Here is a 21,388-nt window from a genome sequence, read left to right on the forward strand (position 1 = left end):
TGTCCGACTCTTTGTGACCCCATGGACTGTAGCCCTCCAGGCTCCTCTGTCCATGGGATTCTCCAGGCGAGAATACTGGAGTGGGTTGCCATGCCCTCCTCCAGGGGATCTTGCTGACCCAAGGAGCGAACCTGTGTCTCTTATGTCTCCTGCATTGGCAGGCAGGTTCTCTACAGCTCGCGCCACCTGGAAAGCCCTAGTTTAGTTATCTCTCTTAATTATTCTAATCATTTGCCACAAACTGTGCAGCAATAAAAAAGTACAAACTTGGTATGAGTAACAACCTGAATGGATCTTGAGGTTATTACTCTGAGTGAAAAAAGCCAGATTTAAAGTTCATGTTCTGTAGGATTTCATTTCTCCATTTATGAAACGACAGAATTGCAGAGATAGAAAACAGATTAATGTTTGGTGGGTGATAAGGATGGTGGAGAGGAAGAGGGTAGGTATGACTGTAAAAGGAACAGCAGGAGGAAGATCTTTGTTGTGATGGAATATTTCTGTAGCTCGACTGCAGAGACATTTAAAAATTTTTTCATGTGTGATAGATAAAATGACACAGACTGTAAACACCTGAATTGTACCAATGCCAAATTCCTAGTTTGGTATTTTAGTGTAATTAGATGCGAGCATTGGAGGATACCGGTGAAGGGGTACAGAGGACCTTTCGTACTGTCTTTTCCTACTTCTTTTGAATCTATAGTCATTTTGAAATACAAAAGAAGAAAAAGGAATGAACTGTTGATTCATGTAATAATATCAGTGAATATCATAACAGTGTCTTGACAAAAAGGAGTGTACAGTGTACACTACATAATTCTAAGAAGTCTGAGAAGAGTCAAGAAATATATGAAGTACATGAATAGATAAAGCCAATTTGTGATGACAGAAATTGGAACAGTAGTTAACCTGGGGGGTGGATGGTGGGTGGATTTTTGACTAGCTAGTGGCACAAAGAACTCAGTTTGTCAAAACCCATCAAACTGCTCATTTAAAATCTGCACAGTTTGCTTTCATAGAAAATACAGCTTGGTAGAAAAGTGAAAGAAAACTAGAAATAATATTCCAAAAGTGATATATCCTTTTGACTAGTTTTAAAATCATCCTTCAATGTGTTTTATTTACTCCAAATACCACGTTAGATATACAATTCCAACTAGTTAAAATGAACACTGCAAAAACTCTATGAAGTGAATCTTGAAACATTGAGTTAAAGCAAGAAGAAATGCCAATTATTTTATGTTAACCCTGACTTGAATTTGGGGAGTAAAAAGAAGGCCGTAAAAATAATCTATATATTATATGAATGTGCCAACACATTGCCTATCTTTTAAATGCACGGTCTTAATTTACCTCCATCAAATATGCTTTTCTGATTAAATCTCTTGCCCTGCAGCAAGAGTTCTTTGAACGCCTCTATGTCATGTACACTATTGGATACTCTGTCTCCTTTGCATCCCTGGCCGTGGCTATTCTCATCATTGGTTACTTCAGGTGAGTAATTCTCAATCCCTTCCTCCGTGAAGGGGCAGGTCTGTTTCTTATTCATCAAAGACACAGACCTCTCACAATCTGTGCCTCCAGATACTTTCCCTAAACACGCGTTTCTGAATTCAACCTTGTGTTATATTATTTGACTTTGATAAGTTTTTTTTGATGAAAAATTCAGGGTTATTCTTCATTGTTTGTTTAAAGACTTAAAGCCTCAATGCGGTATTAAACCATTAAAACAGTGTGTCTGCATTGCAGTCTATTTTTGCTAAATGATGCAGAGTATTGTCAAAGGAGTTAGAAAAAATTTCATTCATGATGTGAAGGCTTATTTCACCTTTTCCAAATGATTTTGGTGGCATGGGACAGAAATTCATCTTAAATAATCTCTAGATGATTCAATACCATACAGGAAGAAATAGGGGCTTCTCAGGTGCGTCAGTGGTAAGGAATCTGCCTGCCAATGCAGGAGATGTGAGTTTGATCTCTGGGTTGGGAAGATCCCCTAGAGAAGGAAATGGCAACCCACTCTAGTATTCTAGCCTGGGAAATCCTATGTACAGAAGAGCCTGGTGGGCTACAGTCCATGGAATCACATAAAAGTTGAACATGACTGAAGCAACTTAGCATGTACGCACATATAATATAATGGTATATTATAATACTATACTGTAGTATAATATTTAACACTGCATAATCTGGATAAACATGGTAGCTGATCAGGGTATATTTGAAATTAATTCTCAAAAAATTATATTTTAGTTTTTGACTCCAATTGTTGCTCTTTTTGTTCAGGTTTATTATATTCTTTTTGGGGGTAGTTTGAGCTCATTTATGTATTTTCTTTCTCCATTTCTAATTTTATTCAAATCTAAATACTAAATATTTTCTCTCCGTAGACGACTGCATTGTACTAGGAACTATATCCACATGCATTTATTTGTGTCTTTCATGCTGAGAGCTGCGAGCATCTTTGTCAAGGACGGAGTGGTCCATGCTCACATAGGAGTAAAGGAGCTGCGGTCCCTGATACTGCAGGATGACCTACAAAGCTCCATAGAAGTGCCTGCTGTGGACAAATCACAATATGTAAGTGTTTTCCTCATGACCCCTTACATGGCTCACCACTTCTAAAAGTAAAAGCAAAACCTACCTGCAAAACTAGAAGGTTGGGATTTAAAAACCCAGGGGATTTAGTTCCTTTATTAAAGACCCAAAGACTTGTTCCCGTGTAAGATTCCATAGTACTTGATTTTGCTCTTAGATATCCTAGTGTTATTAAGTATGTAGAATTACCCAGTCATTCAGTTAATGGAAAGCATTATCACCTTGAAGTGGTATATCTGGAAATTAGGTAGAGTAGACTGATTTCTTGATGGTATGAATTAATGCCATAGTTATCTTTGTCCTTTTCCCTGTAATTCCCTGTCGTCCCTGCTGATTATAATTCTGCATTGGCTTTGTGACTTGTTTAAAATGAAGGATGAAGTGGGTGTGATGGTATGCCAGTTGAAGGTAGACTTCTTTGAGTGAATCTAGTCAAGATTACCTGAGCTTCTCCCAGATCAGTAGAATCACCTAGCCAATCCATAGATTCATAAGACACATTAAATGTTTAGTGTTGTAAGCCATTTAACTTTTTGGAGTATAACAAAGTCCAGAATAAAATAAATTCATGGTAGAATGATAGATAAATTTCTTCTTTATTCTTCTCTGTACTTTCCTAATTTTCTCTGATGATCAAGTATTCTTTTTTGAATAAATTGAGGAAAGGTGATTTCTTGTTACTTCTAAAGGAAAAAAAAATCTTATTTTGAAAATAAAATCAAACCAGCAGTCTTAAAAATGCTATATTTAAATAACATTGTTCTGGCCTCTTTAAAAAGTCTTGGCTTCCCCATGTATAAGAGACTTTAGATTCTAAAAAAGAAATGGAGGAACTGCTTTTTAGTGGTCTAATGTTGGAAACAGTATGATTAGGAGTTCTAATATGGTGCCGTGTTGGTTTATTTGTAACAGATTGGGTGCAAGATGGCTGTTGTGATGTTTATTTACTTCTTGGCTACAAACTACTATTGGATTTTGGTGGAAGGTCTCTATCTGCATAGTTTAATCTTTGTGGCATTCTTTTCGGACACCAAGTACCTGTGGGGCTTCACCTTGATAGGCTGGGGTAAGGCATTTCTGTCTCCTTTCCTTTTCAAGTGGATTATGGATTTCAGGGCTTTGTGTCATGCCTGTCATCAGCATTCTTTCAGCTCTTTTCCTGGAATAATCTCTCCCCACCCCATCTTTATCTTTCCTTTCTCTTTAATTATTTATTGAGGAAAATCGTTAAAATCAAGTCTATGATTCTCCCAGTGGTAACAAACTTTTCACGTTTAACTTAGGGTTACTGTTCTTAGACCAGATTCTTGAGAGGATTCTTTGGGGGAAATACCTTGCTTGCCTTACACATTTAGAACTGCTGTGCTCATCATGTCTTATGCCAGTGTCTTGATTTAACTGTAATTCCATTCTACAAATTTTGATTTTTAAATTTCTAATCCATAATGATGCATCTTTGATTTATAATTCTAGATCATATGATGAGAATGACAGAAAGCAATTTATAGAACCATCTTGGCTGTATTTAACACTACAAATTACAAGCTAATTATGTAGACTTACCATGTCTTTTGGGAGGAAATAGTTAGAATGACTTTTGGCATAAGTAATTAAAAAAAAAAGATTCAACTCACATTCCAAAATGCCTTTTCAGTCCTAGAGGGATTACTGAACCAGGAACTAACTCAATGTGATATGGAGAAAGAATGTTGTTTGTTTGTTATAGTTTAAGAGAAATTAAAACTCATATGTGGTTAAAATTAAGAAGTCTCAAGATTAACAGTTGTTATTTTAATTTGTAAATGAACAGGTGGTCAGCAAAGGGAAAAAATTAACTAAGTGGCTCAAGATTAACTTTGAAGGTTTTTTTTTCCCCTCTAAAATAAGAAAGTTTTTTTTGCCTGTTTTGCCTTAACATTGTCTTAACATTTAAAAATGTAAAGTAAGGGATATTGAATTTCCTGTTAGTTAACAACCTTGAAGAAGACAAAGGGTCAATTTACTGTTACTCTTTATTTATTATGAAATTCTAATTGTTGTGAATAAAATTTTATTTCTGAAAAAAGTTTGGTTTTAAGCTGTCCCCTTATCTTTGACTACCAGTTACTAAAATAAAAAAAGATACATTTAATATTTTGGGGAGGTACTTTGGTAATTCTCTCAATAGTTTTTGTAGTTTGCCTTCAAATCAAAATTATGTCTGTGTACTCACATCATTAGTAGAAGTTTATAAAGTTGATAGAAAATTCAACAGTGACTTTGAGTTTGATTTTATTTTTTGGCTTGCTATGACACTGATCACACTAGTAATTAATAAACTTGTTTTTTCTTTATTTACGAATTGGTTTGATAGTCAGCTGCTCAGTCCTCTATCAAATCTTATTTGGGCTGTATCACTCAGTCTGTTGCTTCATAAAGTCAGGGGTTTGTCTCACTGAAACCCAGGAAGTGTTAGTGGCTCTAGTTGTGTCCAGTTCTTTGCAACCCCATGAACTGTAGCCCACCAGGCTGTTCTCTTAATGGGATTTTCAAGAATACTGGAGTGGGTTGCCATTCCCTTCTCCAGAGAATCTTTCTGACCCAGGGATTAAACCCGAGTCTCTAGCTTGTCCTACATCGCAGGCAGATTCTTTACCATTTGAGCCACCAGGGAAGCTCTGAAACCCAGGAAACTAGTTTTCAAATCTTTCTATGAAAAATTAAAAAAAAAAAAAAAGTAGTTAGGATTCCAGTGAGCTTCTATATAGGTCTTAGTTTCTTACCTTCCTTTACAACTTGTGTTAATTTCCCCAGAAACATTTTGGCATAGGAGTGACAACTATAGAAGATAACCAGCACAACTTGAAATCGTCATTTCATTGAATGGTTTAATAACGTGCATGAAAGCAAGTAGGATTTACGTGAAAGCTCACTTTTATAAATCATATTACATGCAATATTATGCTCACTTAATTAACCACAATTTAAAACAGTAACAACTAATCTTTTTCTATGTTGTATATTATGTCTCTAGTACTTATTTATCTTATTTCCGGAAGTTTGTACCTTTTGTTGTGCTTATTAGTGGAAGTTTGTACTTTTGACTGACCCTTCTGGTGGCTCAGATGGTAAAGCGTCTGCCTGCAATGTGGGAGACCCAGGTTTGATCCCTGGGTCAGGAAGATCCTCTGGAGAAGGAAATGGCAACCCACTCCAGTACTCTTGCCTGGAAAATTCCATGGACTGAGGAGCCTGGTAGGCTACAGTCCATGGGGTTGCAAAGAATCGGACATAACTGAGTGACTTTGCTTTCTTTTCTTTCTTTTCTTTTCTTAAATATAGAATTAAATGCAATTTTAAAATGTGCAGTTGGAGCCAAGAATAAGGTGCCTTATTTATGAGAAAACTGAGTCAGGAATAGGAAAAATTAAGGCTATGATTGGTTGAAAGAATAGAAACATAGTTATCATTAGAATTTGCTTTTGCTTCTCTGTACATCTTGTTTTGTGATAAAGATGTACAAAAACAGTCATTTTAAATATCAGTCTTCAATTTACAAAGGCAGATACAGCATATGTTCTTCTTTAGATGGTAATTTCCTTCCTTGCCAATTTATTATTAAGAACCAGCAAAATCAATGTAAATAAATACAGCTCCACACATCATTACAGTGTGAGTAATAAAGTGCTGAGTGTTTACCTACCAAGTGAGTGAAATGAAGTCGCTCAGTTGTGTCAGACTCTACAACCCTGTGGACTGTGTCTACCAGGCTCCTCCATCCATGGGACTCTCCAGGCAAGAATACTGGAATGGGTTGGCATTTCCTTCTCCAGGGGATCTTCCCGACCCAGGGATCAAACCTGGGTCTCCCACATTGCAGGCAGACGCTTTAACCTCTGAGCCACCAGGGAAGCCCATTTACCTACCTTTAGGGAGCCTAAAGTTATAATGTACAAGATAGAAAAAAAGGCTTCAATCTTGCTTATTTATCCTTATTGAATGTGGTAATTTACCTCTGTATTAGCAGCCATTCTTAATTTTCACCTGTCAGATGAGATGCCAGAATGTATGTATTATCATATAAAAGCACTTAACTTTTGGGCTTCCCTAGTAGCTCAGCTGGTAAAGAATCTGCCTGCAATGCAGGAGACCCTGGTTCAATTCCTGGGTTGGGAAGATCCTCTGGAGGAGGGCATGGCAACCCACTCTAGTATTCTTGCCTGGAGAATCCCCATGGGCAGAGGAGCCTGGTGAGCTACAGTCCACGGGGTCTCAAAGAATCAGACACAGCTAAGCACAGCACAGCACACTGAGCTTCCCTGGTGGCTCAGATGGTAAAGAATCTGCCTGCAGTGCAGGAGATTGGGGGTTCAATCCCTGGTCACAAACATTCCCTGGAGAAGGGAATGGCCGTTTATGCCAGTATTCTTGCCTGGAAGAGTTCCATGGACAGAGAAGCCTGGCAGGCTACAGTCCATGGGGTCCCAAAGAGTAGGATGTGACTGAGGGACTAACACTTTCACTTTCATTTTGACAAAAATTTCCTAAAACATAGAATTTGAACAGATTTTTTAAAAGAGGGAGTTATATAAAAACAATAAATAAAACTGGAATATAGAGTTATAAAATTAAATAGCCACACAGGCAGACTGAGGTTAAATTCAACTAGATCACTAAGAAAACCAAAGAAATTCCCTACCGTAGGATATCACCTTATTTTAATTTTTCTGAAATTTTTTATCTACATCTATTTTTATGTTCCTTTGCTTATAAAAGATATCTGAAAAATTACAAATGTGTTTTTTAAAAGGTAAAAAATATTGTGTTAAAAGTGTTCTGAGTTAAATTTTTTTCTCTCTTTGTATGGTACTTCCTGTGGCCTCTCTTTCCTTTTTTTAAAACTTCTTTCTAAAAGGCCACATATCCATTAAATCCTTTGATCTTCTATTGCAGAGTTCTATAAAAGTATGGTTTGTGTTTTTTTCATGATGTCAGAGTCTAACTGAATATAGCATGAACTGAACAGTCCATCTTTACTGGAAGCAAAGACTCATAGAAAGTCAGTGTAATTAATAGATTTGATGTTGCAAGCCCATAGGTGATTATTATTTATGAAAGACAAATATGTCATGCTCAAATCATCAAGCTAACATAGCACCATTCTTTGGTAAGTTTTCAGTACCTGCAAATGCTTCTGTCTGGAGCCAATATGAACAAAAAGGAAGAGGATAAACTGATCAAAACATCCTAATTTTGTAACTTTCAGTGTAGCCTCTCTATGCCTTCCACCTTTAGAATGAGAAAATTCGAATTTTTAAAAACAATAGCCTTCCTGTCACTTCTCATGAGACCCTCTTTGTTGCTTCACGCTTCTTGGAAAGCATACGGCTGTTGGAGTGGCAAGAGGTAAAGTTATATGCACCGACCACTGCCTGCCTTTGACTTCAGGAACTTCAGTCCCCTCCTTACATAGCTTAACCTTATACCCCTCAAATGAAAATAGGGCCAATCTTCTTCTTCAGACTTTTGGGAACAAATAACATCAATGTACCAGCTCTCTTCTCAAAAGGACAAGGTGAAAATTAAGTGGAATTTTCTTGTTCACATAGTAACATTTTTCATGTCCAATTTTTCTCTCACCTTTTAATAGTATATTTTTATGTGATGAATATAAGAAAAAGATACCTTAATCCTGAAACAAATATTGTCTCTGAATCCTTTTCTGATTGCAGGGTTCCCAGCGGCTTTTGTGACAGTCTGGGCTGTAGCACGAGCAACTCTGGCTGATGCGAGGTGGGTGAAAAGGAAGAGGTAAAGCAAAAGCCTCAGATTTTCTCAAGTCTGGCTTCCTTGGAGTTCGCACTTGCGGCTGTTCTTGATGACGTTGCCCTTTAGGGACTACCCTGTAGCCTCTCATATATTACCAGCCAGCTATCCATTCCAGAGTCATGAGACAGAAGGACTCACAGACCCAGTTGGGATGCTTGACCGCCATGGTTTATGAAATCAATTTGAAACATACCATAAGAAGCTGGGGGAAAGAGATGGGTTAGTTAACATACTTAGGATGTCGTGCACACAGGTGAAAGGACTGTACTAACTAATATATGAATATGCAATATTCATATCTCCTTTCTCTTACTCTCCACCACATCAGCATTCCCCACTCATCAGTTACGAGGGCCAGAAATAATAATGTTGTTACGAGGGCCAGAAATAAGGTTGCAGCAAGGAAACCCACAGACAGAAGGTGCCCTGGGCCAGGGACACACACTTGCTGTCTCAGAGAGATGTAAGGGCAAGTTTATGTGGCCATGGTTCTAACTTGCCACGTAGGCTACTCAGCAGTCCTAGGTTTTATTTGCGTTCTTTGGGCAAAGGATATGTGGCCATGAGTTCCACCTGTTGGTGCTTAAGACATCAAGAATATCAAGGACTTCCTGTGTATCAAGGGATACTTTGTGTCTCATATATTTGGTGAACTGGATATTTAGTGCTCAGTTGCCCTAAGTATCTAGTACCTATGCTTAACACACACGTGTTCTACTTACTACTTACATATATGTGATGTCAAGTATAGGTTTAATCCACCTCTTTGTTTTCTTGTCTTGCATAGCATAGGTTAATATATTAAAATGATAAACAAGTGCACATTAGAAGTGGAATCCATCCTAGGGAATCACTAGCTTCCCAGTTGCCTGTTTCTCTTTTGATGCTACATGACGCATGGATGCTGAAACATTCATTGCTTCATATTATTTCTATTTTTAGTGATGATGAGTCAAAGAAAGGAAAGGAGAACATAGAGAAGTATTCAGTCCCTGCTTTTTGCTTTCACTGTCAAACTTATTGCTTGGACTGAATGTATCTCCCCCAAATTCACATGTGGGAAACCCCAACCCCCAATGTGGCTGTATTTGGAGATAGTACCCTTAAGAAGGTAATTAAGGTTAAATGAAGTCCTGAGGGTAGGATTCTGATATAACAGGATTAGTGTCTTTGTGAGAAGAGAAACCAGAGGGTGCCTTCTCTGCATGTACATAAAGTAAACGTTTTATGAGCACACAGCAAGATGATGTCATGGATACTGGTTAGTGGTTAGGTAACGGTGATGTTTTAGGAATCTTGATTACCAGTCTTCTGGTTTTAACCAGCCCGGGGTCGACATGCTTGTAGTCAGCATGTAGTCAACATCCACTGGGCTGGTGCTTAATTTCTGCAGAACAGTGCAAAGTTATGCATTAGATCATTATCTATCTTTCTTTAGGAGAAACTAGGAGTCATGGAACTCTGTCGTTCATGTTGTTACTACTTTTCTTGCTTGACTGCTTTTCCTTTGTTTCTGCATTTTCTCACTTTCCTAATTAGTAACTGAGTCTGCTCTTCAAAACTTGGGGAAGCCCTTGAAAACTGTCGACTAAAAAATATAGTCACAACCTGAAAGTAGAATTATTTTGTTTGGTGTACATGTTTTGGACTCAGAGCCCGGGAGACCGTATCTCAGTAGCTCTGAGAAAACTGCTCCAAGGAGGCAGGAGGGGGGAGTTAGGCTATATACAAGCTTGCAACAAAGGGAGTAAGCAGTCTGAACATCAAAGATTAGATATTAAGTTAAGGAATTTAGCATTCTATGTATGGGAAGATGCAAGCCTCTGGGCTCACTGAATTCATTCTTTTCATATGCAGCTCAGCTCTCTGGTGCCAAATCCTATTTCCTTGTTCAACTTTAGGAGTGGCAGATGGCTTTTTCTTGCATTCCTTCCCCTAGTTCCTCAGCATTTACCTCGGCGAGGGAGAGGGGGGAAGTGGCAGCATCTGTTGGATCACAGTTTTGGGAACCCTCATTCACATTTGGAGGCCAGAAATTGCTGAAGGCTGTGACATTTCTTGTTTATTGATATGGCAGGAGATATTTTCATTTCACAAGGCTAAAGCTTTTTCCCAAATAAGAAGTGGAAATGTGGAGGGGCTTATACACAGAAGGATCCTGCAGGGTTTCATTTTTACTTACCTTTATCTCTTTTTGCTATTTGGATTTGCTGACACTTGGGGGTTAACGAGGGCTTCCCAGGTGGCGCTAGTGGAAAAGAACCAGCCTGCCAAATGCAGGAGACCTGGGGTTTGATCCCTGGGTTGGAAAGATCCCCTGGAGAAGGAAATGTTAGTCTACTCCAATATTCTTGCCTGGCAAATTGCATGGACAGAAGAGCCTGGCAGGGTAGACCCTGGCAGAGTCCACGGGGCCACAAAGAGTTGGACATGACTGAAGTGACTTAACACACACATGAGGGTTAATGTTATCTACATTGTTACCATTATTGTTATAGTTACACAGCAATATTGGAAATCTCAAAAAAACCCTGCAGCCTTGCTATTTGATTTCATGAATGAGAGAGGGAGGTTGAGTCAGTAAAGAGGTGCTAAATAATTTTACCCTGAGATATGTAACCAAATCACTCAGATTTGGAATTTTAGAGAGGGTAGAACCAAAATCATTGTTTGGTCCAATCCTCTCTTGTGAGAGATGAATAGAATGAGACCTGATTGCCTATACATATCCTGGAGCACTTCGACTCATTCATCCATTCCGTAGCTCTTCCAGGCCTTGAGCATGGAAAGAACGCAAATATATTTATAGTGCATTATATATTGAATTAAATAGGTAGTTTCCTTAGTTATCTTGCGCTTTTTCTTAAAAATTATAAACTAGGTATTAAGTTATTAATAATCATAATTATTTTGCTGAACAAATAGGAACTATGAGTTTATTATTTTGAGAAAAAATCCATTAGGTACATGATACTTGCAAAACTAAAGCTGATGCTAAATATTGCTCTAAAACAGACGAATTAATGTAAAAATATTAACTATAAGTTAGATCATATGACTCCTCTGCATAGCATATTTATTCCTACCTTACCTTAGATTAAAATCTTGAATTCTGTAGTGCTCTGATCTGAGTGTGATAATTGGGTTAAGAGGTCATTTTACATTTATTTTGCATAGAAAATAAAACTGTGTTACCACATTCATGGCATAATTTCATAATTGCCTGATTTGATTTCTCATGAAATTCAGCTTGTCTAAGATAAAAAGATTTTTGGGTTTCTTGAGTGTCATCTGACCTACGTATTGTGTCATGTCACAAAGTTCAGGTAGAGAGAGCAAACTGGGAGCATCTCCAAAGGCCAGGTGGGGTCCTGGTTCATGTCTCTTACACTTGAGATTTATCTTTTTCTGATCTGGACTTTCAAAGCTAGAACTCTTATTTTCTCTGTATCTTGGACATTTAGAAATAAGCAGATAAGACCCAGTTTTAGACAGTACTTTAAACTATTGAATATACAAAAAGTTTCTTCCAGTTCTAAAGTTCTAGTGAAGTGTTGACTAACGTAGGGTAAGATAACTGAGGCCTGTAGTTTGTTGTTCCGTCACTCAGTCGTGTCCGGCACCTTGCGACTGCAGCATGCCAGGCTTCTCTGTCTTTCACCATCTCCCAGAGCTTGCTCAAACTCATATCCATTGAGTTGGTGATGCCATCCAACCATCTTGTTCTTTGTTGTCCCCTTCTCCTCCTGCCTTCAATCTTTCCCAGCATCAGGGTCTTTTCCAATGAGTCAGCTCTTCACATCAATTAGGTGGCCAAAGTATTGGAGGTTCAGTTTCAGCATCAATCCTTCCAATGAATATTCAGGGTTGATTTCCTTTAGGAAATTTCCTGCAGTTTAGATTGGACAAATGACTTAAAGAGTGAATAATTTTCTCTTTCTTTTTAACTTACAAAAGCAAAAACACCTTATGAGATACCTTATTACTGTCTCCCTGCTCACTCAAAGGAGATAAGAGATGCCAGTAGGAACATTAAGGCTTGCAGTGAAAAGGACCAAGAAATGTTACACTCTGTCATTTCTGGGAAATCTGCATGGCTTTGAGGTTACTTCACTTCCTCTTCTCTTATCAGAGTGTGAGTGTTGGAGATAATACAGTATTCCAATACTGGGTCCTTCTGGGAGACAATACATTTCCTGTTCCCAGCTTGGCTGAAGGACCTACTTTCCTGTCTATGCTCTACTATTCAAGACTACTGTGTTTTATGCTCTACCATTCAGAGTTACATATTTACTGACATTTATTCCTGCATTTCCTAGGGTGTTAAAATTTATTTTAAAAAGTCTGAACAGAGGGTAATTTCTTGGCCATGTTGACAAATACAGTGTGAGCTGGGTCATTGAATAATTAATGATAAACAAGAATCAACAGCATTTCCTTTAAAAAAACATCTGAAACCTCGGTTTCCTCTTATCAAAGGGCAAATTTAAAACTTTGACATTGAAAATGATTAAAGTCAATTTTTTCTTGTTTTTAGAAGTAGCTGATTTGACCTACTTCCAGGTACGAGGATTTTGTAGAGCTGATGTTGTAGCCACGCATTCCAGGAAACAAACTGTCTCAGAAGGACAATGCAGATAGTGCAGTGCAATTTATTACACTGGCGGGCCCAAGGCAGAATCTCCTCTTGGCCAAGGACCCGGATCAGTCCTTGTGAAAACCTTATATACCCTGAACAAAGGGAAAGAAAGATACAGTCAAAGATAACCCGGGATTCATATGCCTTAGGCCTAGGTAGTTAACAGTGGACAATTATCAATAGGCCTGTGGTCATACCCCAATAAGCATAATAAAATTTATGATTCTATTGGGTTACACAGATAATTAGGGTATTCTTTAAGGAGACGAGAGTCTAGGTATGAGCCCTGGGGCTCTTCCATCTCCGGCGGGTAGGGTTCTGGTTTTCCAGGTGGTATGTTGTTTCCGTAGATACTGGGCATATAGCTCAAAGTCTAGTCAGCCCCAAGATGGAGTTGTGCTTTCAAGATAAAGCCTGTTCTGTTTTCTCCTTCACTGAAATTGTGTGATTGAATTCCAGTGTGTTAGGAGACACCACAATGAAATGTCATTGTGGCAAAAAGAAAGAGGATTATAAAGGTATTACCAAATGTCAAAGCTGAAAAGAGAATTTATGAAATCCAAGAGTCTCATAGCTAGTGAATCAGTGTTCAATTTATATTTTCACAACATGTGCCACTTTCCTTACAGTAGGAAGCCTTTTTAGGGTGGTGTGATAGATGTTTTTCATGATTTCGTAACACTATCTTTTTCTTGTCTGGCTGAACAATGTGGAATATAGGTGCATGCAGATAATATTGGTCAGTGTTCAACACTGTGTAAACAAGTAATGTATGCAAGTTACTTGTGTAAACAAGTAACGTATGTTTGATGTCCATTCTGACTCAGTCTTCAAGCCCATTGGTTTTGCTGATTTCAGTGTGGCTGGATCAGAATTACACTTTGGTGTAGGAGTTTGGTCGATTTAGCTATGGTACCTCCTTCCAATGAAATGCTGGGCTACTGAGCTCTCTCAATACTGACATGGAAAGAAATTAAAGTTATGCTATAAAAAGGAAAAGGCAAGTTACAGAATAAAGTGTACATTGCATTTTTGTAAGATGGGGAAAATAAGATTATAGTATCTGTATGTGTTTGTTTATGTACAACAAAATACTGAAAGCATGCACAATAAAGTAATAAAAGATATTAACCTGTAAGCAGAAGGGCAAGGTCGGATATAGACAGGAAGATGGGGAGGGCTGAAATGTCTCAATGTCTGTCTTTTTATATAGGTTGATTTTTGAAATGAGAATATATTCAGTTCAGTTCAGTTTAGTCGCTCAGTCATGTCCGAGTCTTTGTGACCCCATGAATCGCAGCACGCCAGGCCTCCCTGTCCATCACCAACTCCCGGAGTTCCCTCAGACTCACGTCCATCGAGTCAGTGATGCCATCCAGCCATCTCATCCTCTGTCGTCCCCTTCTCCTCCTGCCCCCAATCCCTCCCAGCATCAGAGTCTTGTCCAATGAGTCAACTCTTCTCATGAGGTGGCCAAAGTACTGGAGTTTCAGCTTTAGCATCATTCCTTCCAAAGAAATCCCAGGGCTGATCTCCTTCAGAATGGACTGAGAATGTATTGCTTACATAAAAATTAAAATTTTTGTTATTATATGTGTGCTGAAAATGTTTTACTTTCAAGAAATAGTTGAAATAGCTTTTTATTATCCATAATTTGTTAATTAATTTATTATTTTTATTTTTATTTAATTTTTTAATATATTTTATTTTTTTTAACTTTACAATATTTTATTGGTTTTGCCATATATCAGAATGAATACAATTAATTTAAAAGTAACTTCTTAATATAAGTTTATCATCTAGAATAAAAAAATTATCATTATATCACCAAAATTTCTTCATAAGATTTTATTTACTAATGCTACAATCAATGTTAGGTCTAAGGAGAGAGAAACTGAAGGCTTTATGTATCTTTAATTTTAAAAAACTGTTTAAAATGTTATGTTAAAGTTTCAAGTGGAACTAGTTTTTCTTAACTCTGTTCCATTTATTCTAGTGTAAGACCTTTACCACAAACCAGATTGGGTGAAGTTCAACTTACTTTTAATTCAGTTAATTCAAAACATGTTTATTGGCTACCTAAATCCTGTGTATGTTCTAGGCACTTATAACAGAAAACAAAAACAACAGCAATCCCTGCCTATCTAAACTTAAATTCTAGTTGGAGCGAGCAGGAAGCAGAAAAAAAGTATAGGAAATAGGTAAATTATATACTGGTGGCTCGGACTGTAAAGAATTTGCTTGCAATGCAGGAGACCCAGGTTCAACTCCTGTGTCAGGAAGATCCAAGATCCTTGGAAAAGGGAACGCCAACCCACTCCAGTATTCTTGCATGGAGAATTCCATGGACAGAGGAACCTGGTGACCTACACAGTCCATAGGGTTGCAAAGAGTCAGATACGACTGAACAACTAATGCATTTTTATTAATACTATTAAAAAAACTCTTAAAAAAAGAAGATAAAAGTCATGATGTTATGCAAATATGAAATGACTACCTGTCAGAGATTTTTTGACTCACTGTTTAGTTAGCTAACCAATAAGCTTAGCTTAGTAACCAGTAAGCTAACTGGTTCAAAGGAGAAATAAAAGAATCGCATGTTTATATTTAGTACTGTGAACGCTGAAATGATTTTACAAATAAATGTAAAAACTGGTCAATATTCACAGATCACTAGTCACTTACATTTCACCAAACAGCTAATTTTCCTTTCTAGGGATAAAAATCATTTGTATTCAGTTTTCTTCTACATTCCTATTAACAGGGATCATTTGCATTATTGTTAGTTTTATGTTGCATGTCTATGGATAAGAATGTATTAATGTAAGTGTCTTATAGCCAATGGAGTAAATTCTGAAAATGGGAGGACTTTCTCTATCAACTGTTAAACTCTGTTTAACTGTTACGGCTCATTCCAGTGATAACAAAAGTAAAGAATCAATGGTACCACATTTAGAAGACTAATTTTTTGTGGCTCTGGAAACATAGCCACTTGACTCTTATTATAAAAATAATACACCACTATTTATAATACTTATCCCCAAAGGGTAGCTAATAGTATAGAAAGCAGGACTCACTACATTTTTTTCCCCACTGGGAGTTTTAGGAGCTTTTTTTTTTTTGGTCTACTTGTTTCTTAATCAAAATCCTGGGTATGGAGTTTTTGGTAAAACTTAAAATGCTACTTAATTCTTATTTGCTTTGCCAGTCTATTCATGGAAGTTCTTTTTAATGTCTCAGATGCTGGGAACTTAGTGCTGGAGACATCAAGTGGATTTACCAAGCCCCAATATTAGCTGCTATCGGGGTAAGTTTAAAAGCCTGTATAGTTTTAAAAAAAGAAAAACAAGATGATAATTAAACTGCTGCTAAAATCCAGAGAAAATCTGTTGGTCACTTTGTTTATAAAAGTTTAGGAAACCTCACATTATATAGTAGCTGTTGAGAAAGTCTGGGTTGGGAATCCTTATTCCTTATTCCTGGATCCTTATTCCTGGCTGACACTGAGATCCATGAAGAAAGCACACACCCTCCCTTTAATCTGCTAGCACATAGGAAAAATTCTGGGACTTCAAAATATCTATGAACTTTTGCAGGTTCAAGCAGTTGGGAGGTCCTTAAACTCTTTTTTTCAGCCATTATTTTACAATGTTCTGATCACCTGGTAATAGGTCAGGAGGAGAGGTCAAGATGGAATAGCAAGAGAACAGGAATTATCAAGAGGGAAATATGGGAGTATGATTTATTATAAAGCATTGCTTAAAGCTTTTATTTGACATACTTTCCAAAAGGAGTTAAGAGAATTCCACACTGATATGTAGCCTCTAATAGGTACTAAGAAAAAGACTAGAGTTGGCAATCATATTGCATGGGACCTTATCTGCCTGTAATATTTCAAGTGTATATTACAGTTGATTTTTATTTGAAGGTTTGTCGTTTGTTTACAGATTTTGTGTGTGTCAGTTGCTCAGTTGTGTCCGACTCTTCGTGACCTTATGAACTGTAGCCTGCCAGGTTCCTCTGTCCATGGGGATTCTCCAGGCAAGAATACTGGAGTGGGTTGCCATGCCCTCCTTCAGGGGATCTTCCCAACCCAGGGATTAAACGTGCATCTCTTACATCTCTTGCATTGACAGGCAGGTTCTTTACCCACTAAGCCACCTTACTCACATCACCAATGTGGATGAGAAGTTTATATGCTGAGTTTTCTAGATTGCAATGTGAAACAGTTAAATCAGGTGATTGTGACTGAGGAAGTTAAAAGTCGTTCAGTCGTATTCGACTCTGTGACCCCATGGACTGAAGCCCACCAGGCTCCTCTGTCCAAGGGATTTTACAAGTGAGAATGTTGCAGAAACCAATAATCAAGAAACCAAGCACTACACTAGGAGAGTTGGAGAACACATGTTTATTATGCCGGTGGGCCCAAAGGAGAGTTAACACTCTAAGCTCTGAGCCCAAACAAAGGGGTTACAGAGTTTTTATGGACACACTATAGTGGGCAACACTAGCTGTTAATAGGCTGATTCAAACTAAGGGGTTTTGAGCGTGGGAACAGCAGTCAAGATGGGGAGGGGAATGCCTGACCTTTACACGGACAGGCATGATTAAGTAGGTTTACAGGGGCTGGGCATTTGCAAACAGTAGGACAAGGGTGAGTGAGATAAGCTCCAGTTCCTAGTATTGTAAGTTCCCACTTTCTGAGACTATGTGACCTACGTGATCCAGACTTTGCAAGGAGCAAGCTGAGTTACAGAGGCAGAAGGAGCAGGAGGTTATGTAAAATGTTAACTTTTCCTCTTCAAGAATGCTGGAGTGGGTTGCTATTCCCTTCTCTAAGGGATCTTCCTGACCAGGGATGGAACCTGTGTCTCCTGCCACTGTCTCCTGCATTGGCAGGTGGATTCTTTACCACTAGCGCCACCTGGGAAGCCCCTAGGTGATCACAGAGATTCTAGAAGATTCATCATTGGTGAAAGGGAACCAGAAATGATGGTACAGTCAGTAAATTCTGAAGGAGCCTTGAGTGGGATGTCATTTTCATCTTCTAGAACTAAAATTATACAAATAAAAAATTCTTAAATCTTTTTCCCATATTAAAACATCCATTTAATTTCAAAAATCAGATTTTTTTTTTATTCACCTGAAGCTACCTTTTTGTTTCTTTATTACAATTCAGGGTTATCTCAATTCCTTTTAAGGTTTCCTCATTTTATGGTAGAAACAGCCTGTATGGGAAGAGATGCTCCTAGAGCCCAGGTCTCAGCTCCCGGAGTTCAGCGCTCCTTCCTCTGAGCTCTTCTGAAGCCTGAAAAATGATGCTAATAATAACAACATACATAGCCAAGAGCTTACCACCACTGGGCACTGTTTTATACACTTTATTTACATTGATCACATTGATTTACATTGATCTAATCCTACCAATAACTCTAAATGAGGAAACCCAAGGTCGCTCAGCTAGTAAGTGGTGGAGCTCGGATTTGAACATCAGGGCCAGCATCCCTACCTAGTGAGCTCCGTACACTTATGATAAAAGCCAGCATTCTTGATAGTTCAGAGGAGACCCTGTCATTGATGCCCACAATCCTTTATGTGCTCTGCCTTTGCCTCGTTTCCCTTTCAGTTCCTTGAACTTTTTCATGTCTGCCCTTCTCAGGACTGTTCTTCATTTTGCACTATACTCCCGGAAGGCTGGGAGGTGCTGCCTCCTACTCCTCACTTTAAATGTCACCTCTCCATTGTGGCCTCCCTGATGCTCTCCATCTAAATTAGTTCACCTGTTACAACCTGAGGGCTTACCTGGTGGCTCAGTGGTAAAGAATCTGCCTACAATGTAGGAGACCTGGGTTCAATCCCTGGGTCGGGAAGATCCTCTGGAGGAGGGCTTGGCAACCCACTCCAGTACTCTTGCCTGGAGAATCCCGTGGACAGAGGAGCCTGGCAGGCTGCAGTCTATAGGGTTGTACAGAGTTGGACGTGACTGAAGCGATTTAGCAGCAGCAGTATTATATCCCGCAGAGCCTGGTGAGGTTTTTCCTCTTCAAGATCATCATCTAGTATAATGCTTTGGATTATTTGTTGAATGCCTTTCTTGCCCACTAAACTGCAAGGTTTGTGTGAATAAGAACCATATTTTTCTCTATGTCTATATTCTAACGTCCAGCAATCTGCCTGAAATGGAGTGGCCACTCCATAAACACTTGCTGAAAAAATAAAACTTGTGTACAAAGTAAATAATCTGCAGAAACAGTAAGAAGTAAGAAGTGAAATAAGAGCACAAAGCCAGTATAATTGCAGAACTTTTGAGTTCATTTCACACAATCTTTTTATTTTCTTAAAAAGGAAACTAAAGTCCGCACACATAAAGGTCACACAGCCCATGTGACAAAACCAAGACTATAACCTGCATTTTTGGACCATGTTTTTTTTCACTTACATTTCCAAAGCATGTGAAATTTTTTTTCTCAAAATTATTGGGAAACAGTCTTTTTGTTTTTATGGCTGCATTTATAGTTTTTCATATGTTAAATTCAGGATAAAATTTTGTTTTTTAGTCTTGCATTGCACATAGTATGAATGAGAATTTATAGTTTCTGACTTAAAGTTATATCAAGAGAATTGAATTTTAGAGATAATTACAGGCTTAAGTACAAGTTTGGAAGAAACCACTTTATTTTGGACTCATGAAATCTAAAACTGTTGTTATTCAGTTGCTCAGTTGTGTCCAACTCTTTGTGACCCCATGGACTGCAGCATGCCAGGCTTCCCTGTCCTTCACCATCTCCGAGTTTGCTCAAACTCTTGTCCATTGAGTCGGTGATGTAATCCAACCATCTCATCCTTTGTCATCCCCTTTTTCTCCTGCCTTCAATCTTTCCCAGAATCAGGGTCTTTTCTAATAAGTCAGCTCTTCACATCAGGTGGCTAAAGTGGAGCTTCAGCTTCAGCACCAGTTCTTCCAAAAAATATTCAGGACTGATTTCCTTTAGGATTGACTGGATTGATCTCCTTGCAGTCCAAGGGACACTCAAGAGTCTTCTCCAACACCGCAGTTCAAAAGCATCAGTTCTTTGATGCTCAGCCTTCTTTATGGTCCAACTTTCACATTTGTACATGCCTACTGGAAAAATGATAGTTTGACTAGATAGACCTTTGTTGGCAAAGTAATGTCTCTGATTTTTAATATGCTGTCTAGGTTTGTCATAGCTTTTCTTCCAAGGATGAAAGTTCTAAAACTGTAGCACTGTGGTTTTCTGTGTTTTGTTCATATGTGGTACAATTGTGTTTGAAAGTAGTAATTTTCGTTCTGAAATAAATGTCTCTAATAACTAATTATTCCTTGCAGCATCTTGATGTTGACTCAAAGACGATTTAAAAAATTTTCTACATAGCATTAAAATATGAGAGGAATATTTTCTAATCAACAGCAGGACTTGGAGCATTGTCTTGGCGCCTGGCCTCCCAGAGCAGTCTTAGAAGGAACAGGATGCTTGGCCTGCAGGGCAGGAGAAGCCACAGGTGGGGCAGCACCATCTAGAAGTGGTCAAGGTGAAGTTGGCAGATGTGATAAGTCCTGACCCAGCAGGGCACCTCCTCCCAAGACATGAGGACCTACATTGTCACTGGTGTCAACCAGGAAAGAATCTGTAATAGCTGAAAGGAAACAAAACCACAGACAAATACAGATTGCAAACTGAGCAGACTTGCTCTTGAGCATTTACAAGTTGTTGTTGAAGATGCCAGTAATATGGGGTGGAGAGAGGTTTGGTCCTCATCATATCTTGAATTTATAGGTTCAGTTCAGTTCAGTTCAGTTGCTCAGTCATGTCCAACTCTTTGCAACCCCATGAATCGCAGCACGCCAGGCCTCCCTGTCCATCACCAACTCCCGGAGTTCACCCAGACTCATGTCCATCGAGTCAGTGATGCCATCCAGCCATCTCATCCTCTGTCATCCCCTTCTCCTCCTGCCCCCAATCCCTCCCAGCATCAGAGTCTTTTCCAATGAGTCAACTCTTCACATGAGGTGGCCAAAGTACTGGAGTTTCAGTTTTAGCATCATTCCCTCCAAAGAAATCCCAGGGCCGATCTCCTTCAGAATGGACTGGTTGGATCTCCTTGCAGTCCAAGGGACTCTCAAGAGTCTTCTCCAACACCACAGTTCAAAAGCATCAATTCTCTGGCGCTCAGCCTTCTTCACAGTCCAACTCTCACATCCATACATGACAACAGGAAAAACCATAGCCTTGACTAGATGAACCTTTGTTGGCAAAGTAATGTCTCTGCTTTTGAATATGCTATCTAGGTTGGTCATAACTTTCTTTCCAAGGAGTAAGTGTC

The 21,388-nt window shown here is 38.5% G+C and overlaps 1 protein-coding gene across 1 annotated transcript in view; it reads left to right on the forward strand.

Moving 5' to 3' along the window:
* Positions 1–21,388, forward strand: part of PTH2R (parathyroid hormone 2 receptor) — an 84,034-nt gene that overhangs the window by 26,937 nt on the left and 35,709 nt on the right. The window contains exons 5-9 of the mRNA NM_001192589.1: positions 1,397–1,494; positions 2,391–2,580; positions 3,511–3,664; positions 8,310–8,370; positions 16,286–16,352. Of these exons, the coding sequence (NP_001179518.1) occupies positions 1,397–1,494; positions 2,391–2,580; positions 3,511–3,664; positions 8,310–8,370; positions 16,286–16,352 (570 nt within the window). The remainder of the gene's footprint in view (positions 1–1,396; positions 1,495–2,390; positions 2,581–3,510; positions 3,665–8,309; positions 8,371–16,285; positions 16,353–21,388) is intronic.

Source organism: Bos taurus, chromosome 2, assembly GCF_002263795.3.
Source record: "Bos taurus isolate L1 Dominette 01449 registration number 42190680 breed Hereford chromosome 2, ARS-UCD2.0, whole genome shotgun sequence".
Taxonomy (NCBI): domain Eukaryota; kingdom Metazoa; phylum Chordata; class Mammalia; order Artiodactyla; family Bovidae; genus Bos; species Bos taurus.